This window comes from Rhinatrema bivittatum, chromosome 8 (genome assembly GCF_901001135.1).
Source record: "Rhinatrema bivittatum chromosome 8, aRhiBiv1.1, whole genome shotgun sequence".
NCBI lineage: Eukaryota > Metazoa > Chordata > Amphibia > Gymnophiona > Rhinatrematidae > Rhinatrema > Rhinatrema bivittatum.
In genome coordinates this window covers 74386341-74403991 of record NC_042622.1, presented here as the reverse complement: position 1 = coordinate 74403991, position 17651 = coordinate 74386341, and the positions used below count along the sequence as shown (strand labels likewise).

Genomic DNA, 17651 nt, shown 5'->3' with positions numbered 1-17651 from the left:
TTTTCTTCTGAGAAAAGCTGGTGATAATACTCCAACAAAGACTTGAGCAGTGTCTTGGGAACTCGTTTTTAGCTGGCCACTGGGAGACTTAATATTTGGGTTGAATTTTGAAGAGTCCTGCGCCTTTAAAAGGTTGGCAAGAAGCTTCCCAGCCTTATTCCCATAGTGAAAGAATGTGAACTGACGGTATCGTAAAGAATGGGTTGCCCTATCATGTAAATATATTCAGAGCCTTTTGCATCGCTTTGAATTGAGAATGGGCCTCTGTGTTTCCAGGGTTATGTAATGAGCGTTTTAAATTGGTCATGGATTTTTTGAGGCCAATAATATCCGCATCTAACTTTTTCTTTTTATACTTAACATAACTGATTATATCACCTCTCAAAACGGCTTTAGCTATTTCCCAAAATAGAACCGGTTGGTGTTGGTGAGAGGAATTAAACGTATGAAACTCCTGCCATTTAGAGCAGAGATAAGCAGGAAACTCAGGGTCTCTCAACAAATGGCCTGGTAATCACCACTGGGCAGGGGGTTGCTCAGAGCCACAAGTCATGTCTCCCGTAACCGGACAATGGTCAGAAATCACTAAGTTTTGAATAGAAGATTCAGTGAATCTAGGAAAGATAGACTCCGATATTAGTAAGTAATCTATCCTTGTATGAATTGGGTGGGCCTTAGCGATATGTGTGAACTCTGTCACCCGGATGAAGGGTTCTCCAGAGGTCTAGAAGTTTCAAATGTCTACATAAATAAAGAGGGCTTTTATACTTGCTACTAGACTGATGTGGTCGGGGGGGGGGGCTGTCTATCCAGGATTGGATCAACAACAAAATTTAAGTCTCCTCCCATAATAATTGGGAAATCGCCTAGCAACGTTAATTCCGCAGTCAATTTAAAAAAAAAAAAAAAAAGAGTGGTCGTAGCTATTGGGTGCATATACCGAGGCCAAAATGACTGAAAATCCCATCAAAACCCCTAATACACTGCCACATAGCAACCCTCCGGGTCTATTACCGTCTTAGTAGCTTGAAAGGGCACAGAATTATGTAGTAGAATAGCTACTCCCCTGCTTTTAGATGTACCTGCGGCCTGAAATATTTGAGATATCCCCTGCCTCTAATTTCAGTGCTTCATGTTCCACTAAATGTGTTTCCTGCAAGAAGATAATCTTGGCCTGCAATCTTTTTAAGCATGCCAACACCTTTTCGCGTTTCACAGGGGTGCCAAGGCCCGCAACGTTCCACATCACATGTGAAGGATAGGCATCATATAAGTTTAACAGGGAGTTGCGCCGGCCCAATCATTGAAGTACATATTCCCATTATTTATTTATTTATTAAGATTTTTTATATACCGGGGCACGTTAAAAACATCACCCCGGTTCACATTGTAACATAACATAGCAACAAGCTTTACAATAGTTTAATGTCAAGCAAAAATAGTTTAATGTCAAGCAAAAAGAAATCTTTGGATAAGTCAATTAAAGAAAGGTGACTAAATATTAACTCTTAAAATGAGAGAAGGAAGAAGAGGATTAACTATCAACATGATAAAAAGGATATAAGCGGTGTACGCTTGGGAGAAGGATGTCAGGGGGGATGAAGTGGGAGGAGGTTGAGAGGAGGGTGGGAGGCAAGGGGAGCAGGGATGAAGGAGGAGGCGAGGATGAGAGGGGGGGGTCTGAGGTAGTTAAGTTATATAAAGGTGTGTCAGTCTGGTAGGGCGTAAGAGTAGGGGTATATACCTTTGGAAGTAGTCAGTCAGTCGGGGTATGCTAGTTTGAAGAGCCAGGTTTTAAGATTCTGTTTGAATTTTTTATGGCATGGTTCCTGGCGTAGGTGGGGGGGGGCATTTTATTCCAGTGGGAAGTTCCTGCTATGATGAATGATCGTTCTCTAATAGTGGCATGTTTGATGATTTTGGGGGAAGGTGTCAGGAGTTTGGCTTGGTGCTGCTTTCTAGTTGGTCTGGTTGGGTTGCAACGATAGAGATGTTCAGGGAACCAGTGCATGTTTTGGTTGTGGATGGCTTTGTGTATGAGGGTGAGAGATTTATAAATTATCCTAGAGGTTACTGGGAGCCAGTGTAGGGATTGAAGAACTGGGGTGATGTGGTCATGACGGTGGGTATTGGTAAGAATGCGGGCGGCGGCGTTTTGTAGGAGCTGTAATGGTTGAAGGGTATTTTTTGGTAGGCCTAGGAGGATAGCGTTGCAGTAGTCCAGTTTGGACAGGATCATGGCCTGCAGCACTGTTCGGAAGTCGGAGGTGTGTAATAGTGGTTTGATTCTCTTTAAGATGTGGAGTTTGAAGAATCCGCTCTTTATAGTAGCAGAGATGAATTTTTTGAGGTTAAAGTGGTTGTCTATCCATATGCCTAGGCTGCGGACAAATTGGGTGGGAGGGCAGCATGGTGGCGAGGGGGAAGAGAGGCTGAGTGCGGGAATGTTAGGGGGAGAAAGGATGAGTAGTTCTGTTTTGTTGGTATTGAGTGCCAGAAAGTTGTTAGTGAGTAATTTGTTTATTTCAGACAGAGCAGAGTTCCAAATCTTCATTGCGTTTGGGATAGAGTCAGTTATTGGTATGAGTATCTGCACGTCATCTGCATATATGAAGTGCTGGAAACCCAGTTTGGAGAGCAGTAGGCAGAGGGGGGGAGGAGGTAGATATTATGTATACTATGTAGATCCCACAACACACCATATAGAACAATAAAAAGATGAAGTGTCCTCCTTTGTCCCACCACACAAACATTCTGACCCGGATTCAGCATCCACACACTCATCCTTGCACACACACACCCCAAGCCATTCCCCCCCGCTCCGCAGCTGCCCAATACAGCTAAGTAGGTGACCCCCCCCCGCCAAGCAAACCCTTGACATCTCTCCCCTCCAATGGGGACATGAATCACTGTAGTACAGGATGCGCTCATCCCCCACCCACATCTATGCAATTCTTAGGCACCACATCATAATAAATACAAACAAAGAGAATCAAAACTGAGTGGCTAGACTCACAAAACATGTAGTCAAGAAAGAAGTCAAGTACGCGATCATTCTCAGCGTGCAATAACAGCTCCGTAGAGAAAAAAACATATAAAAGCAGAAAAATGGAGCTAACATACGCCGGTCAGAAAGTGCAACAAGCACTAGCATATAGTGAATAACTTATGTCCCCTGCGTGGACAAGTCCTGCTGTAGAGACCGGAATGACTGTAGTGAAAAAAAAACGTCTAGGAACTTCCCGAATTGGAGCTCTCAAGTAAATGGTGGAGTATTCTCTTGTGCTAATCCAGCTAGAAATTCCTTGGCTCCCGTGGGCTGCTCGAAAACATGGGTGATGCCTTGAGAAGTGATCCGAAGTTTAGCTGGATACATCAGAGCAAAATGGATGCCTCGGGAAATCAATTCTGTACATATTGGGGAGAATTCCTTGCACAGAAGGGACACGTGATGAAAAATCTTGTAAGATTAATACTTTTTTATTTTCAAATTGAATGCCCCGATTCTATTGGTAGAACTGCAAAATAAGCATTTTGACCCCATAATTCAAAAAACGAGCAATAATTACTCTTGGCTGTTGGGAACCAGACCCCTCCATTTTCTGGCCTATCCGGTGAGCACGCTCGATTAGACCCTTTGCGCCCGCCAAAGAAGGGATTTGAGCCTTTAGCCATGTATCCAATGTATCTGGTAAGTCCTGCTCCGCCAACGATTCTGCAAGGCCCACGAATCGCAGGTTATTCCACCGGCTGCGGTTTTCTAGGTCGTCTAATTTTTCATCTCGTGTTTCAGCCACTTTTTCGAGGGCCTCCATCTTCCTTTCCAGCGCGCCCACGTCGTCCTCCAACAGCGCTATGCGACCTTCGGCCCTTTCGATTCTGCTGTCCATGTCACCAATTGCGGATTGGACCTCCGCTATCTGTTCCGATATTTGGTGAAGCTTGTTATCTAAAGCGTTGACAACGGCTTGAGAAATCTTTTCTTCCAGGGAGTCGTCCGAAATGGACTGAGGAGAGGTAGGCATGGTGGCCATTTTGGGCTCTTGCCCCTTCGATTTCTCCCTCTCCTTGCGAACAAGTTTGGAAGCCATAGGCGAACGGGATGCCTCTTTCTTTTCAGCAATTCGTACAGGACTCGTCTGCTGATCACAAGGTAGGTCACTTGGATTCCCAGAAGCTTGCAAAGTCACCTTATCAAGATGTGCGAGGTGGATGGGGCACGGAGCTCAATATGCATGCAGCCTATCAAGCCCACCGCATCACGTGATCCCTCTCCTTATTGCATTCTTAAGAAAAGCCAACCTAGAATACTCTCCATGTAGTAGAATAAAATAAGGAATGGATCAGGCTGTCCTGAAAATCTGGAGTTTGTTACTAACCCTAGTATCCACATATTACTATAGCAAAGTGGCACTATTTTTATGCAGGTATCTGTTATCAGTGGTTAAAGGACAGACAAGTAGACAAAAATGACAAAATGTGCCACATGCATAGATTTACTGAACATCAATTAGTACCACAGTGATGGTATGGACAGAAGATCATGTAATCAGCATCCATACAAGTGCAAGAAGATATAAATTCCTGGTTCACTTTTTAAAGCTTGTATTACAAATAAGGAGTTGCCAAAATAAAAGAGAAAATTACTTCTAAAAAGTGAACCAGGAATTTATATCTTCTTGCACTTGTATGGATGCTGATTATTGAGAGTGCAAGCAATACTTCGGTGTGTTGTCAGAAGATCATGTAGCCACTTTTCAGAGATTTTCTATGGAAGTAGAATAAAGATATGCTAAAGAAGATACTGTAGCCCTAACAATGTTACTTTGTAGATGCAGTCCTACTTGATTGCAACAGTAGTTGATACAAAGATAACTTATTTGGATCTGTGTAACTGAAAAACCCTGTTTGACTGGATTAAAATAAACGAACAGTTGTGAGAACTTTCATTGGGACTGTATCCTTTGTAAATAGAAAAGTAAAGCACGTCTGCAGTCCAATGTATGAAAAGCCTGCTCACCTTTATAGTGTGTGGCCTTGGAAAAAATGTTGGCAAAACTATGTACTGATTTATATTAAACTGAGAAACCACCTTTGGGACAAATTTAAGATGAGTCTTCAAACCTACTCTGTTCTGAAAAAATGATTTATTTTATGTAAAGTTACTTGTAACTTGCCTATCACAGCAACTTGCCATCCTAGGCAATATAAACATTAAGATAAAGACATAAAATAAGAAAGAAAAGTGAATCTAGGACTTGTCATTTCACTTATTCTTCAAGCAGAAGTAACTGCTACCAAAAATAAAACTGGCCTAGAAGGGAATTTTAGTTCTGCTGTTGCCAAGGGTTCAAACTGTGGTTTTATGAACTGCCAAAGACTACATCTTTTATTGGAGGTTTCAGGTGTGAGAGACCTTTCATAAATTGGCAGCTGTAGGTTGGTAGGAAAAGGGAACACCTTCAGAATTTCCATGGTATGCTGCTAAGGTACTCTGACCAAGTTAGCTTTCAAACCAAAGTTGGAAACGCTTAATAGTTATTAAAGTAAGAGAGGAACAGGACACTTAAAGGTGTTCTATTTGAGCACCAGATAATAAATCTCTTTCATTTAAAGTCATTGGATCTTCTGGTAGAGTACTTCCTCGAAAAAAGGATCATTTCCTTCACTCTGGTAGGCAACTGCATGGGTAAAATTAGTTGACTCAACATCTAAGCTGTCAGAAACAGACACTGGCATTTGGGATGAAGCAGATTTCCACTGCAATGTGAGGTAAGCAATGAGAATATCTGCAGCCTTATCTGTGGTTGAATAACTAGGCATTGGAGACAGGGAAACCAGTTGACAAGGCCAAAAGGGGGCTATAAAAATCATTTGACCTCCCTCTTTTCAATTTTTGAACAGTTCATGAAATGAGAGAAATTGGGTTAAACATTTAGAGAAGCCCTAAATTCCATCAAATTGAGACAGCATCCACTGTTAATCTGCCACATGCTGGTCTCCTGGAGCAGTATGTGGGAATCTTATTGAATAATGTTGAAAAAAAGATTATTTGCAGAGTTCCCCAAAGTTGAAAAAGTTCCTGTGCTATTTGGTCTCGTAGTGACTAATCCTGCAGTTGTAGCTGACAACTTAATCTGTTTGCTAACTGATTCTGGTTGGCCAGAAGATAGACAGAAGAAAAATTCCTTGGGAAATCGCCCATTTCCAAATTTTCCCTTGTTTGTTGATATTGTCACCTGGTTGTCTATATGGATCAATACCAAAGATGGCGCCGGCTGTGCATTGCTCTTACCGTGTGACAGGGGCCGGCCAATGGCACGGACACCCTGTCACATGCTAAGGGCAAAGTGCCATCGGTGCCATTTGGTTTACTGGCAGCCGACGGCCAAAGAGCAGGAGAATGCTCCCGGGACCCCCACTGGACCACCAGGTACTTAAATTTTTTTTTGGGGGGGGGGGGGGAAATCCTAAAGAACTCATTTTAAAGGGTCGGGCTCTGTTTTTGGGTTATTGGCTTGGCGCAGTCGATAAAAAAATAAACAAAACGATTGGACCGCGGGAAAAATAATTTCCCGATGGTTCACGAATCCGAAACCAGAACAGATTCCGATTCACATCTCTATGACTTATTATACAAAATAGGATCAGTCAAAGCTCCATTAATCAGGCAAAACAAACAAATTGTATTGTGTAATAAGGGTTTCAGCAAGCCAGGGTATCCTGGATCTCACTATTATCCACTCTCGGCCACCAAAATGAGTCTACATTAGTAAACAAGATTAGATATTAGCAATGTGACTTCACACTTTTTTTAAGCACTTATTTTTACTGCAGATAAAAATGCCTATAGCAGAGCTAAGCTGGCGTTTCCTCTCTCCTGCATCAAGGGGACTTATCTTAAGCAAGTGTCTTATCTTGTCAAATGATTGCTCCATCCCGATCTCACATTCTCCCAGCTTGCCAACACCCTTATTACACAATACAATTTTTGTTTACGTTTCGCCTCGTTAATTGTGCTTTGACTGATCCTATTTTGTGTGATATTTCTTGTTTGAGGACAGTGGTTTTTTCAGGTTGTTTGTGTTTAGATTGCTTCTATGTGACTTTACTTTTCATTTATTTTTATTTATTTATTTATTTAACTTCTTTTACTATACCGACACTCAAGACCAGGTCTTATCGTACCGGTTTACATTAAAACATGGGGAAACCAATTAACGTATAAGTAGAAATGAGAAGTTACATTAAAACAGGGAGAGTAATAACATGGATGTCGGAAGATAGGACAGAATTAAACAATAACAGAAATGGGAGATCAAGAATCAACCAATAAGTTAACAAAATTACAAACTATAAATTAACATAAAACAATAAATTAGTAATACAGAAACTTTTTCATGAAAAGTAAAGTAGAAATGAGAGTCTTTGGAAAGGGAGGGCTCCACCTTAACACCGATAGCCTGATTCCATGCTGGTTAACATTTAAAAAAGGAGATGGGGAACCTTTTAAACTAGATCATGGGAGAAAGCTGATAGTTACTCAGAACTGCATGGTTTGGAAGGATGCACTTTCCAATGATACTTGCAAAACTGGGAAGTTAGACTATCCCACTAGAAAGGTTGTATGTGAGTAACTCTAAACTGCCTGTATCATTTGCTAATAAGCAGGATGTGAATACAAGAGAAATGAAAATACAAATAAAAACATCTTTTAAAATATCTGTACGTGAAAGCCAAAATCTGAATAGTAACACTAGTGAGTTAAATGTAAGGCATTATACAAGGATAGAGACATTATAGGCATTTCAGGGATGTAGTGGAAGGAGAACTAATATGATACCAGGGTATAAATTATTTAGTAATAGGGTAAATTGAATTGGTGGCACTATACGTAAAGGATCGCATAGAGTCAAGCACGATAAAAATTCTGCAGAAACCAAAGTGCACTATGGAATCCTTAAGAATAGAAATTCCATGTGACACAGGTACAAGTGTAGCAGTTACAAGCCACCTGGCCAAAATGAAGAAAGACTGAAATGCTTACTGAAATTAAAAAAGCAAATAAATCTGACAACACAATAATAGGAGATTTCAATTACTACGGTATTGAGTGAGTCAATGTCTCAACGAGATACACTAGAGGTGAAGTTTCTAGGTGCCATAAATGAATAGTTCATGGAGCAGCTGATCCTAGAACTGTTACGTGGGGCAGCCATTTTAGATCTAGTCCTCAGTGGAATGCATGACTTGCTGCGAGGGATTACTGTTGTAGGGTCTCTAAGCAATAGTGATCACCTACAAGTGCCTTCAATCTGCAGCTACTCTCTACCTCTCCTTTCTACCTCTCTCTATACCCCTCATCATGCACTCCGCTCATCAGACAAGTCACTCCTATCTATGCCCTTCTCCTCTACCACCAATTCCTAACTCCATGCTTTCTACCTGGCTTCATCATATGCTTATTTAACATTTTTTATATACCGCTTATACAATGAAAGTGGGTCTAAGCTGTTTACAAATAAAACATTCATAATTAAAAACATAAATCATAAAACTTAATATAAAATGATTAGAACATTAAATCATAACAAACATAAAAAATACTGTAAGATTATAATGCTTCATGATTGGGATTAGTTTGAATCAGTCCACTGCTGACAACTTAAAAGCAATGGAACGTAGGTTTTTAAATTTTTATTGAACTCCTTAGAATTAGACAATAGCCTGAGGGAATCTAGAATCTAATTCCAGAGAATGTGGTCATCAACTGAGAAACTGCGCCTTTTGATGAAGTCAAGCCTTATCTCTATTAGAGGCTGGTTGTCAGTCTGCAAATTAACCGTTATCAATGTCAGTGCACCGATGCTTCGCATCTTAGGTGCCAGGGCCTTCTGGATATTTTTGTCCAGCTCCTCCTTAAAAGACTGTTGATGCCAGCACAGGTTGGGAAGCAGGAGGCAAGGCCACATCTTCTTGGAACATCAGAGGGACGTGGGTGCTGACACCTAGACTCTTTGGAGGTCTCCTCCTCATAGGAATGCTTCAAGAGATTCAAGGAGGCCACCAGACTGTCCCTGCTCCCAGCATCTTGTATCGACAGACTGATGCCAGTGCTTCTTTGCCTTTGCTCAGTTCACAGCCACCAGAGCTCTATGATGCTGGAAAAAAGAAGCAGAACCCTGTACTTTCTTTGGATGGAAGAAGTTAGAAGAAGATCTATCTCCTAGGTCCTTCTTGGTTTTTCATATTGAGGGGAACTGATGCCAACGTAATGTTAATGCACCATTAGTGCTCAGTGCAAATTCTGGGTCCCTCAATGTTGATGTCTCCAATGTTGATGGGCCTGACTCAAGTGTCCTGAAGAGCTTTTACATGAGTTATAGGCAGGAACGACGTGTACTCTAAGGGCCACAGTTCTGCACAGAGAGCAGCCCAAGACATCAGTCTTCAACCAGAAACAGCACACATCTATGATAAGAATCTGTGACAGACATAATGTGTTCGTACAGGGATTAAGTTTTGGAGCTGCTGGCCCTTTTCTTCATTTGGGGCATCGAGTGAAAAAATCAACAAGGCAAAGTCAAATTACTCAGTTATGAAGAAAACCCTGACCAATGCCATCTCAATTCACCAATACTGGTAACACCACAAAAAAGAAGGAAAATTTAAAAAAGGATAAAAAACCTTTGATTCCAATTCTTACCTCTTTTGTAAACAAATCCTTTGAGGAAGGATATCTCTTGGATACCCTAAAAAAAGCCATTGTTAGACCCCCTTCTTAAAAAAAACAAAACCAAAAACCCTTCATTAGATAGCTCTGATTTAAACAATTACAGACCCATTTCTTCTTTACCTTTTGTGTTGAAGGTCACTGAGCAAACTGCTTTGACTCAGTTAAACAGCCATCTTGAAAAAAAATGAGATTTTAGATTCCCACCAATTTAGGTTCAGGAAATCCATGAGCACGGAATTACCACCGTTATCTCTTACTGGTTCCTTCAGAAGAGGGCTTGATAGTGGTAGTGAGTTCCTTCTTGTCTCTCTTGACATTTCTGTAGCTTTTGATACAGTAGATCACGATATACTTGTATTTTGTTTATACGAATGCGGCATTGCAGGAAAAGTTTTGGAATGGTTCACCTCTTTCATTAAGAATAGAACACAAGTAGTGAGCTATAATAACGCTTTTTCGCAAGTGACTAGCTTGAATAGGGAGTTCCACAAGGTTCCGCTTTATCAGCTGTCCTGTTTAATATCTATTTAGCCCCCATTTCTAAATTACTCGCCAATACTTGTGTCGGTTATAAGATTTATGCAGACGATATAAAATTTTTCATTCGTATGAGTTTAACCTGGAAAGAGACCATGGTTCATTTACAGATCTGTCTATCCTCAATTCAATCTTGGCTACAACCCAATAAACTATCTTTGAACGTGTCAAAAACAGAACATTTGGTAATCAATCATGCTCTTTGAAGATTTACCTACTGATCTCTTTAGGAAACTGCTCTTTCAATATTTCTGATTCAATCAAAAGTTTGGGTGTACTGATTGATTCCCATCTCTCCTTCAAGTCTCAAACTAAAGCTGTGACCCGGTCTGGCTTTTTTAAGCATCTATTAGTTCCTTCTGATTTTCAAATGGTTGTCCAAGCAGTTATCTTTCCTGTGATTGATTACTGTAACAGTTTATATTTGGACTTACCACTTTCTACTTTGCACCCTTTACAGCTGTTACTTAATTCAGTTGCTCACTTACTTTCTGATACAAAATGAAATCAGCATATTACTCCTGTGCTTGTAGAGTTAAATTGACTGCCCATTAAACAACGTATTGCTTACAAAGTTGATATGCTTGTAGCCAAATTTTTGAACCCTAATACTTGACCATGGGCTAACGAGTTATTAAAAGTGTACCAGCCATTTCGTTTGTTGCGTTCCTCTCAGCAGGGCTTACTTGACATTCCTTCTATCAAACTTGCTCATCTGGCGTCTACAAGAGAATCAGCATTTTCTGTTGCGGCACCATCCAGATGGAACTCCTTGCTGGTTGAACTTTTAAGAGTAGTCTTAAGACTTTTCTCTTGCAACAGGCTTTTAAAGAAATGAACATTTTAATGTTTTAACTATTTGACCATTTTCTTGCAGTTAAATGATGCAGATGCTTTAAATAATCTATTTGCTGTCTTTGTTTTTACCTATGATTATAGGTAATTTAATTATGTTATTTTATGTATGTATCCAATTATTTTATGTATGTTTTTTTGTATGTCGCCTCGGGCTCTGCAGTAAAATTTCTATCCCAGGATTCATTTGATGATGTCACTCATGTTTGAATACTGTCATCCCATTTGTTCCCGGAGAAACTATAAGGGGAATTTTAATACCTGTGCGTGAGCGTCCATTTTATAAGATGCGCACGGCGACACAATAGGCCATTTCCCCAGTTCCCTCCAGTCCGTTCCAATAAAGGAGCAGACTGAGGGAATTTCCTACACCCCCCTACCTACTCTGCCTGCCTTTTCCCCTATCCTCCCTGACCCCTAAAATCCCTCTAGTTTTTTGAGTTTTTTTTTTAAATTATTTCAATTATCATCTACTCTCTGGAGCAGTAGCAGGTGGCACGGGTTGGCTAGCTGCTGGCGTGCACTTCATTGGGATGGTGACTAATGGCACTATCTTGGCCTGCTCACGGAACGCCCACGCTCTGCCCCTTTTTGCAAAGATGGCTCTTCTGCGCTTATCTCCTGTTTTTGGTTTGGGTTTTTTTACACACGCCAGCCTTTGAAAATCGGGTCATATATTTCTTTTATGTTTCTGTATTGGGCTTCCTTAAGATATTTGTGTATGATTTCATCATGCACATTTAGGAGAAAAAAAATCATACTTACTGCAAATTTGGTTAGGATGTAGGCACCAGCTCCAACACCAATTCCAATAACGCATTTTATGCTGAAATTAAATACATTAAAAACAAATAATATAATTAAGTAGCAGATATTTTCATGTTCTTGAATTCTTAGTTTGCCTGTGCCAACAAAAGTAGAATGGTTAGAGCAGTGGGCTGAGAATCAGAGAAACCAGGGTTGAAATTCTGTTTCACTTACTGTTGCATCTTATGACATTAGGGCAAGTCAATTCATTCTCCATTGCTTCCACAACTATCTCAGGGCCCTATTTACTAAGCATTTTTCCCATAGACACAGAACGGGAAATAGGCCCCCATAGTCTATAAGCCCTCTTGGGCAGAGAAATACCTACTGCAGTGTTTCTCAAACCTCTCCTGGGGGCACACCTACCCAGTCAGATTGAGACCCAGTGTATGCAAATCTATCTCATGCATATTCATTATAGATAGCACACCTAACCAGTCAGGTTTTCAGGATAACAGAAGAGAGTTGGGAAACACTGCCTTGCCATACCTAAATGTAAATCGCCTTGAGCTTGAAAAGCAGAGTAATTAAATCTAAAAGCCAAAATTGATTCATTTGCCATATTAAAAATATATATTTTAAAGCATGTCACAGAAACACAAAACATGACAATAGTTAAGATAGGTAAGCTAGAGGCAGTAGCCTTGCTCAGACTCTTTGACTCATTCTCTATTACCTACTTTCTGAGGTAAGGACGTGGTTAGATACTTGGTGCTCTTTCAGTTATTTTACTTGAATCTTTGACTGGCCTCTGCATACCTGAATGCTTGTGATTTGAAAAGGTTAATGAAAACAGTACCCGTAGTGTGTGAAAACAGTTTTGCAGACAAACCATTGTTATTTAACAGTTCTGAGAGGCATGCGCGAGTACACTGAACTTCTCTAGTATCATTGTCCATTGCCAGGCAGCGAATACATTGTATATTCTTGCTAGAGACATTGTTTAATTACAGGCTGAGCACTTCTAGAAACTTGAAGCCTTTTTCTTGGCCATGGTTAGGGAAAAAAAAAAAAAAGGGCTCCTGCCAAATTAAAAGAATTAATAACTTTTCTTTTCAAAGAAAGTTAAAGGAAAATGACAATTCTGAAGAAATTTCAGAAGAAAACTAAAGAACAAATAAGAGAAAACTAGTATGAAATGAAGCTGCTGCTTAACATTGCTATTCATTGTGCTGACAAATAAAAAGACTAAGGTAGCTTTGATGAGGGCTGTTTGGTGAAATGTCTACTGCATGTGTGCAAAGCCTTCAAGGTTTCTAGCCAATGAGCTGATACTCTCTGTATATAGTGTCATGAGATGACATCACCCATATGTGGGACTATTCATCCCAATTTTCCATGGAGAACTATGGTTTTTCCCAGGTGCCTAAAACCCTGCCATAATTTCTTGAATACCTCCTCTAGTACGCTGAGTTGATTCCTAGCCAAGTTGTTTGTCTAAGTGGATGACAACAATTTCTCCTTCTCTTCTATTTCAGGCCCTGTCCTCTTGAACTCTATTCCAGTTCACCTCAGGCTTCAAAAGAACTCAAGGGAATTTAAGAAAAATCTAAAAACCTACCTATGTACCCTTGCTTACAACCAGGTACCAGTAGACTAAGTTCTTCCTGGTCTTCCTTAGGCACCCCACTTTTCTGTCATTCCCATGAATGTTATCACATACTGTTTTGTTTATATCTCATTTAAGTGTGTGATTATTGCTTTTACCTTATTTTAATGTGTGACTTTATACTGGCTATGCTTATTATGAATGTCCTCTCTGTGAACCGCTTTGAACTAACTACATTGTATAAGCGGTATACAAAAAATTTTAAATAAATAAATTAATCTGTCCGGGATACTCTAATCCCTTACCAATGTGTTTTTCCCTTTTTGTAACAGCACTAGGGACTTGCAACTTTTTGACCAGCCCTAAAAGTTTCCTATTCTCAAGGCTGGGAATGGTCAGTTTGACCTTATAAATTGGGCTGGAGCTGAGCAGGAGTGTTTTGGCTGTGGTCCCTTGCTAGGCCCTCCCTGGTCTGTAGAAGAAAAGGGAAAGGAGGTTTTTGTTGAAGTTTACTTTTTGGAAGAAAGATTTTCCTTGATACTGTTTTTGAGACTTGATCTCAGTTTCAGGAGGGAATCCCCCTGCCTGAGGGGAAAGCGTACGGGTGCGTTGCTTGCCCTAGGCCCAGCTGAAGCGGGGCGGCTTCTGCTTGGAGAAAAGAATTTGAGAGAAAGTTCTCTTACAAGTTTGGACATTTTTTCACTTTACCATTCAAAGTCCAGAGTTTAATGGTTACCAGAGAGATCAAGACTTGGCCTTTTTTCCAGGAGCTTGGGTGTTACATTTGTCCCTACCCCATAGGGGTTACTGGCTCAGAGAACAACAAAGTGAGAACAAGTACTGTGAACTTTTGGGTTTTTGTGAAAATCTCAGAACCTTATCTTTTAAATGGACTGTGCAGTTATTTTTGTTACAGTAAATTTTATTTGACCACCTGCAATGTCCTGCCTGACTTTTCACCTTGAAAGCAGGTACCCTCCCTGTGAGCCAGCGGACAATGAGTATTAACTGTGGAAGCGTGAGGAGACAAAGTGAGTTCCTCGTCCTCCTGCATGCCTTGGGCCCAGGAGGTTAAATCTCCCCCCGTCGAGAGAATCCACACTCCAGGATTGAAAAGGCTGGTGCCTGATAACCAGGACTTAGCCCCAGGACTAAGTGTATCCCTGCACCAATTTGGCCCTACCACCGAACTGGAGGATACAAAAACTAAGAATGCAGTTTGTATCACAACCAACCAAGGATCCTGGTAAGTACTTCACCTAGATGTTTCCCTCCAGACCTGTTCACAAATCTATTCCTCTGAATGTGGTGTTTGCTGAAACCTGGATCAAACCTTATGACCACTATTACTGCGGATCTCATGCTATTGTCCCACACCATCTTCTCATTCTTCTCTTTCCACATGAATGTTGTTTCTTTCTCTATATCTTCATCAAAATCTGCCCCTTCCTTTCTGAACACTACCAGAACACTTATCCACTTGCTCATCACCTCATTTAGACTATTGCAACTTACTTTTCACAAATCTCTTAATGAACTCTCTCTCTTCACTACACTATCCTAAATTCAGCTGCGCCACTTATCTTTCATCAAAGTCTTTACACCCATATAAACCCTCTTCTCAAGTCACTACACTGGTGCCCTGTTTCCGCATACAGTTAAGTTCTTCTTACTAACCTACCTACAAGAGACTTCACTCTGCAGCTTTTCTCTACCTCTCCCTACATCCCTTCTCATGAGCTCCACTCATCACGCAAGTCACTCTTATTTATGCTCTTCTCTTCTACCACCAGTTCTCTACTCCATGTTTTTCATCTGGCTGCACAATATGCTCGGAATAGACTTCCTGAGTTGGTACATTGGCCTCCCTCTCTTACCTTATTTAAACCCAGTTTAAAAACCCATCTTTTTGAGGCTGCTTTTAAATCTCAATACCTGATTATCCCGCTTACAGCCTTATTGATGTTAACCATTTTCTTAATAAATGAAATTCCCAAAGTTTCTTTTGCCCTGTATGTTTTAATTAGATTATATGCTCTGCTGAGCAAGGACAGTCTCTTATATGGTTTTGAACAGTGATGCATATTGTGATGCATACTGCTCCCAGCATCCCCCGGGAAAGGAGTCCAGAGGTCACCACAAGCGATCCAGGGATTGACTTCCACAGCCCCAGCTTCCAGAGGCCCCGCACCCTTAGCAGTAGAGGAGGACCGGAAGGCTCATCTGCATACTGCTCCCAGCATCCCCTGGAAGAGGAGTCCAGGGGTCACCGCAAGCTATCCAGGGATTGACTTCCACAGCCCCAGCTTCCAGAGGCCCCACACCCTTTGCAGTAGAGGAGGACCGGAAGCGAGTGCCATCTCAAACCCTTCCATTAACTGAGTGAAGATTCATTTAACGGTGGTTAGAGAGGATTTGTAAGTATAACTTTCAGAAATTTTGGGGTTTATAAAGGTTTGGTGAAAGGTGAAATTAAGGGATATATTCTTTAGAGTTTGTGTGTGTTTGAGGTAATAAGCAAGCCAGAGATAGTTAATTCTAGTGTCTGTCTTTCCCACCCACTCAACCCTTGATTTTTAGCAACGAGACACTTTCTCATTAAAAATCAATCAGGGTCTTATCTAAACCATACTATTGTACCAGCCCTTATTGAAAGTTTAATCATCCCCTTGTAGGACACTAGCTGATTAATTAATAAATTCACATGTAAATGTAAAGTACTCTCATTCCAACACCCTTGGTATCCTAAACTTAACTAGGAATAAAATTAAGATGAAGGCAGCAGTCCAGCAGCAAGAGGGGGCTTTCCAGTCTTTTGCATTGAGTGTCACATGTTTGATTTTTTACCTGCCGGTGAGAGATTGTATGTATGCACTCGGTGCAAAGAGTTCCTGGCTCTCGGGGAACGAGTCCAATCACTGGAGGCTAGAGTAGCAGACTTGGAGGAGCTAAGGGAGACAGAGAGGTACATTGACGAGACCTTCAGGGACATAGTAGCCAAGTCCCAAATCCAGTCTGGCAGCCCCAGTGCTGCCTTGGATCAGAAAGGTCTCCCAGTAGGAGAACATCACCCTGGTGTAGCAGGAAGTGATCCTGTAGTAAGGACCTGCTCGCCAGGTGATGTATTGTCCTCTCGCACTGAGGACAAGTCTCCCAGGGCTACTGCCCAGGAGGGAAGGGTTAGGCCGGACATCATAGTTGGTGATTCGATTATTAGAAATGTAGATAGCAGGGTGGCTGGTGGATGTGAGGACCGCCTGGTAACTTGCCTGCCTGCTGTGAAGGTGGCAGACCTCACGCGTCACCTAGATAGGATTATAGATAGTGCTGGGGAGGAGCCGGCTGTCGTGGTACATGTGGGCACCAACGACATAGGAAAATGAGAGAGAGGTTCTGGAAGTCAAATTTAGGATTTGACTACTTCATATGAACATCTTAACAATTTCCCACACACTTATATCAACCTGGACCCAACTGTTAATAGCCCTCAACTCTATTCTACTTCTCACCTCAATCTATCCCTAAAAGTCTTTTACATTTCCAATTATCTGATGTTAGTTGTTGTTGGTCTTTTATGTTGGAAAACACCACTCTGTATATCTTATACAAATATCCCCATAATAGTATTATATAACCCTTAAACCATATTATGATGTAATATATAAATCACTGTTTCTACTTAACAATACCACATGTAGATATCCAAAAACATATTTATAACCCCCTCATCCGTGGTGTGCCCCGCTTGTATTGTTTTTCTTCTAGCCCATATATATATATATATATATATATATATATATATATATATATATATATATATATATATATATATATATATATATATATATATATATATATATATGAATATATGATTTGGAAAGTAATATATGAGTGAGGTTATTAAATTTGTGGATGATACAAAATTATTCAGAGTAGTTAAATCACAAGCGGACTGTGATACATTACAGGAGGACCTTGCAAGACTGGAAGATTGGGCATCCAAATGGCAGATGAAATTTAATGTGGACAAGTGCAAGGTGTTGCATATTGGGAAAAATAACCCTTGCTGTAGTTCCACGATGTTAGGTTCCATATTAGGAGCTACCACCCAGGAAAAAGATCTAGGCATCATAGTGGATAATACTTTAAAATAGTCGGCTCAGTGTG

General features: G+C 40.7%; 1 protein-coding gene across 7 annotated transcripts in view; it reads right to left on the bottom strand.

The window, feature by feature from the left end:
- The window catches only part of NDRG3 (NDRG family member 3), a 219394-nt gene that overhangs the window by 102948 nt on the left and 98795 nt on the right, over positions 1-17651 (bottom strand). For all 7 annotated transcript variants that reach the window (XM_029614181.1, XM_029614180.1, XM_029614176.1 and 4 more), the window contains one exon: positions 11894-11954. In XM_029614181.1, the coding sequence (XP_029470041.1) occupies positions 11894-11954 (61 nt within the window). The remainder of the gene's footprint in view (positions 1-11893; positions 11955-17651) is intronic.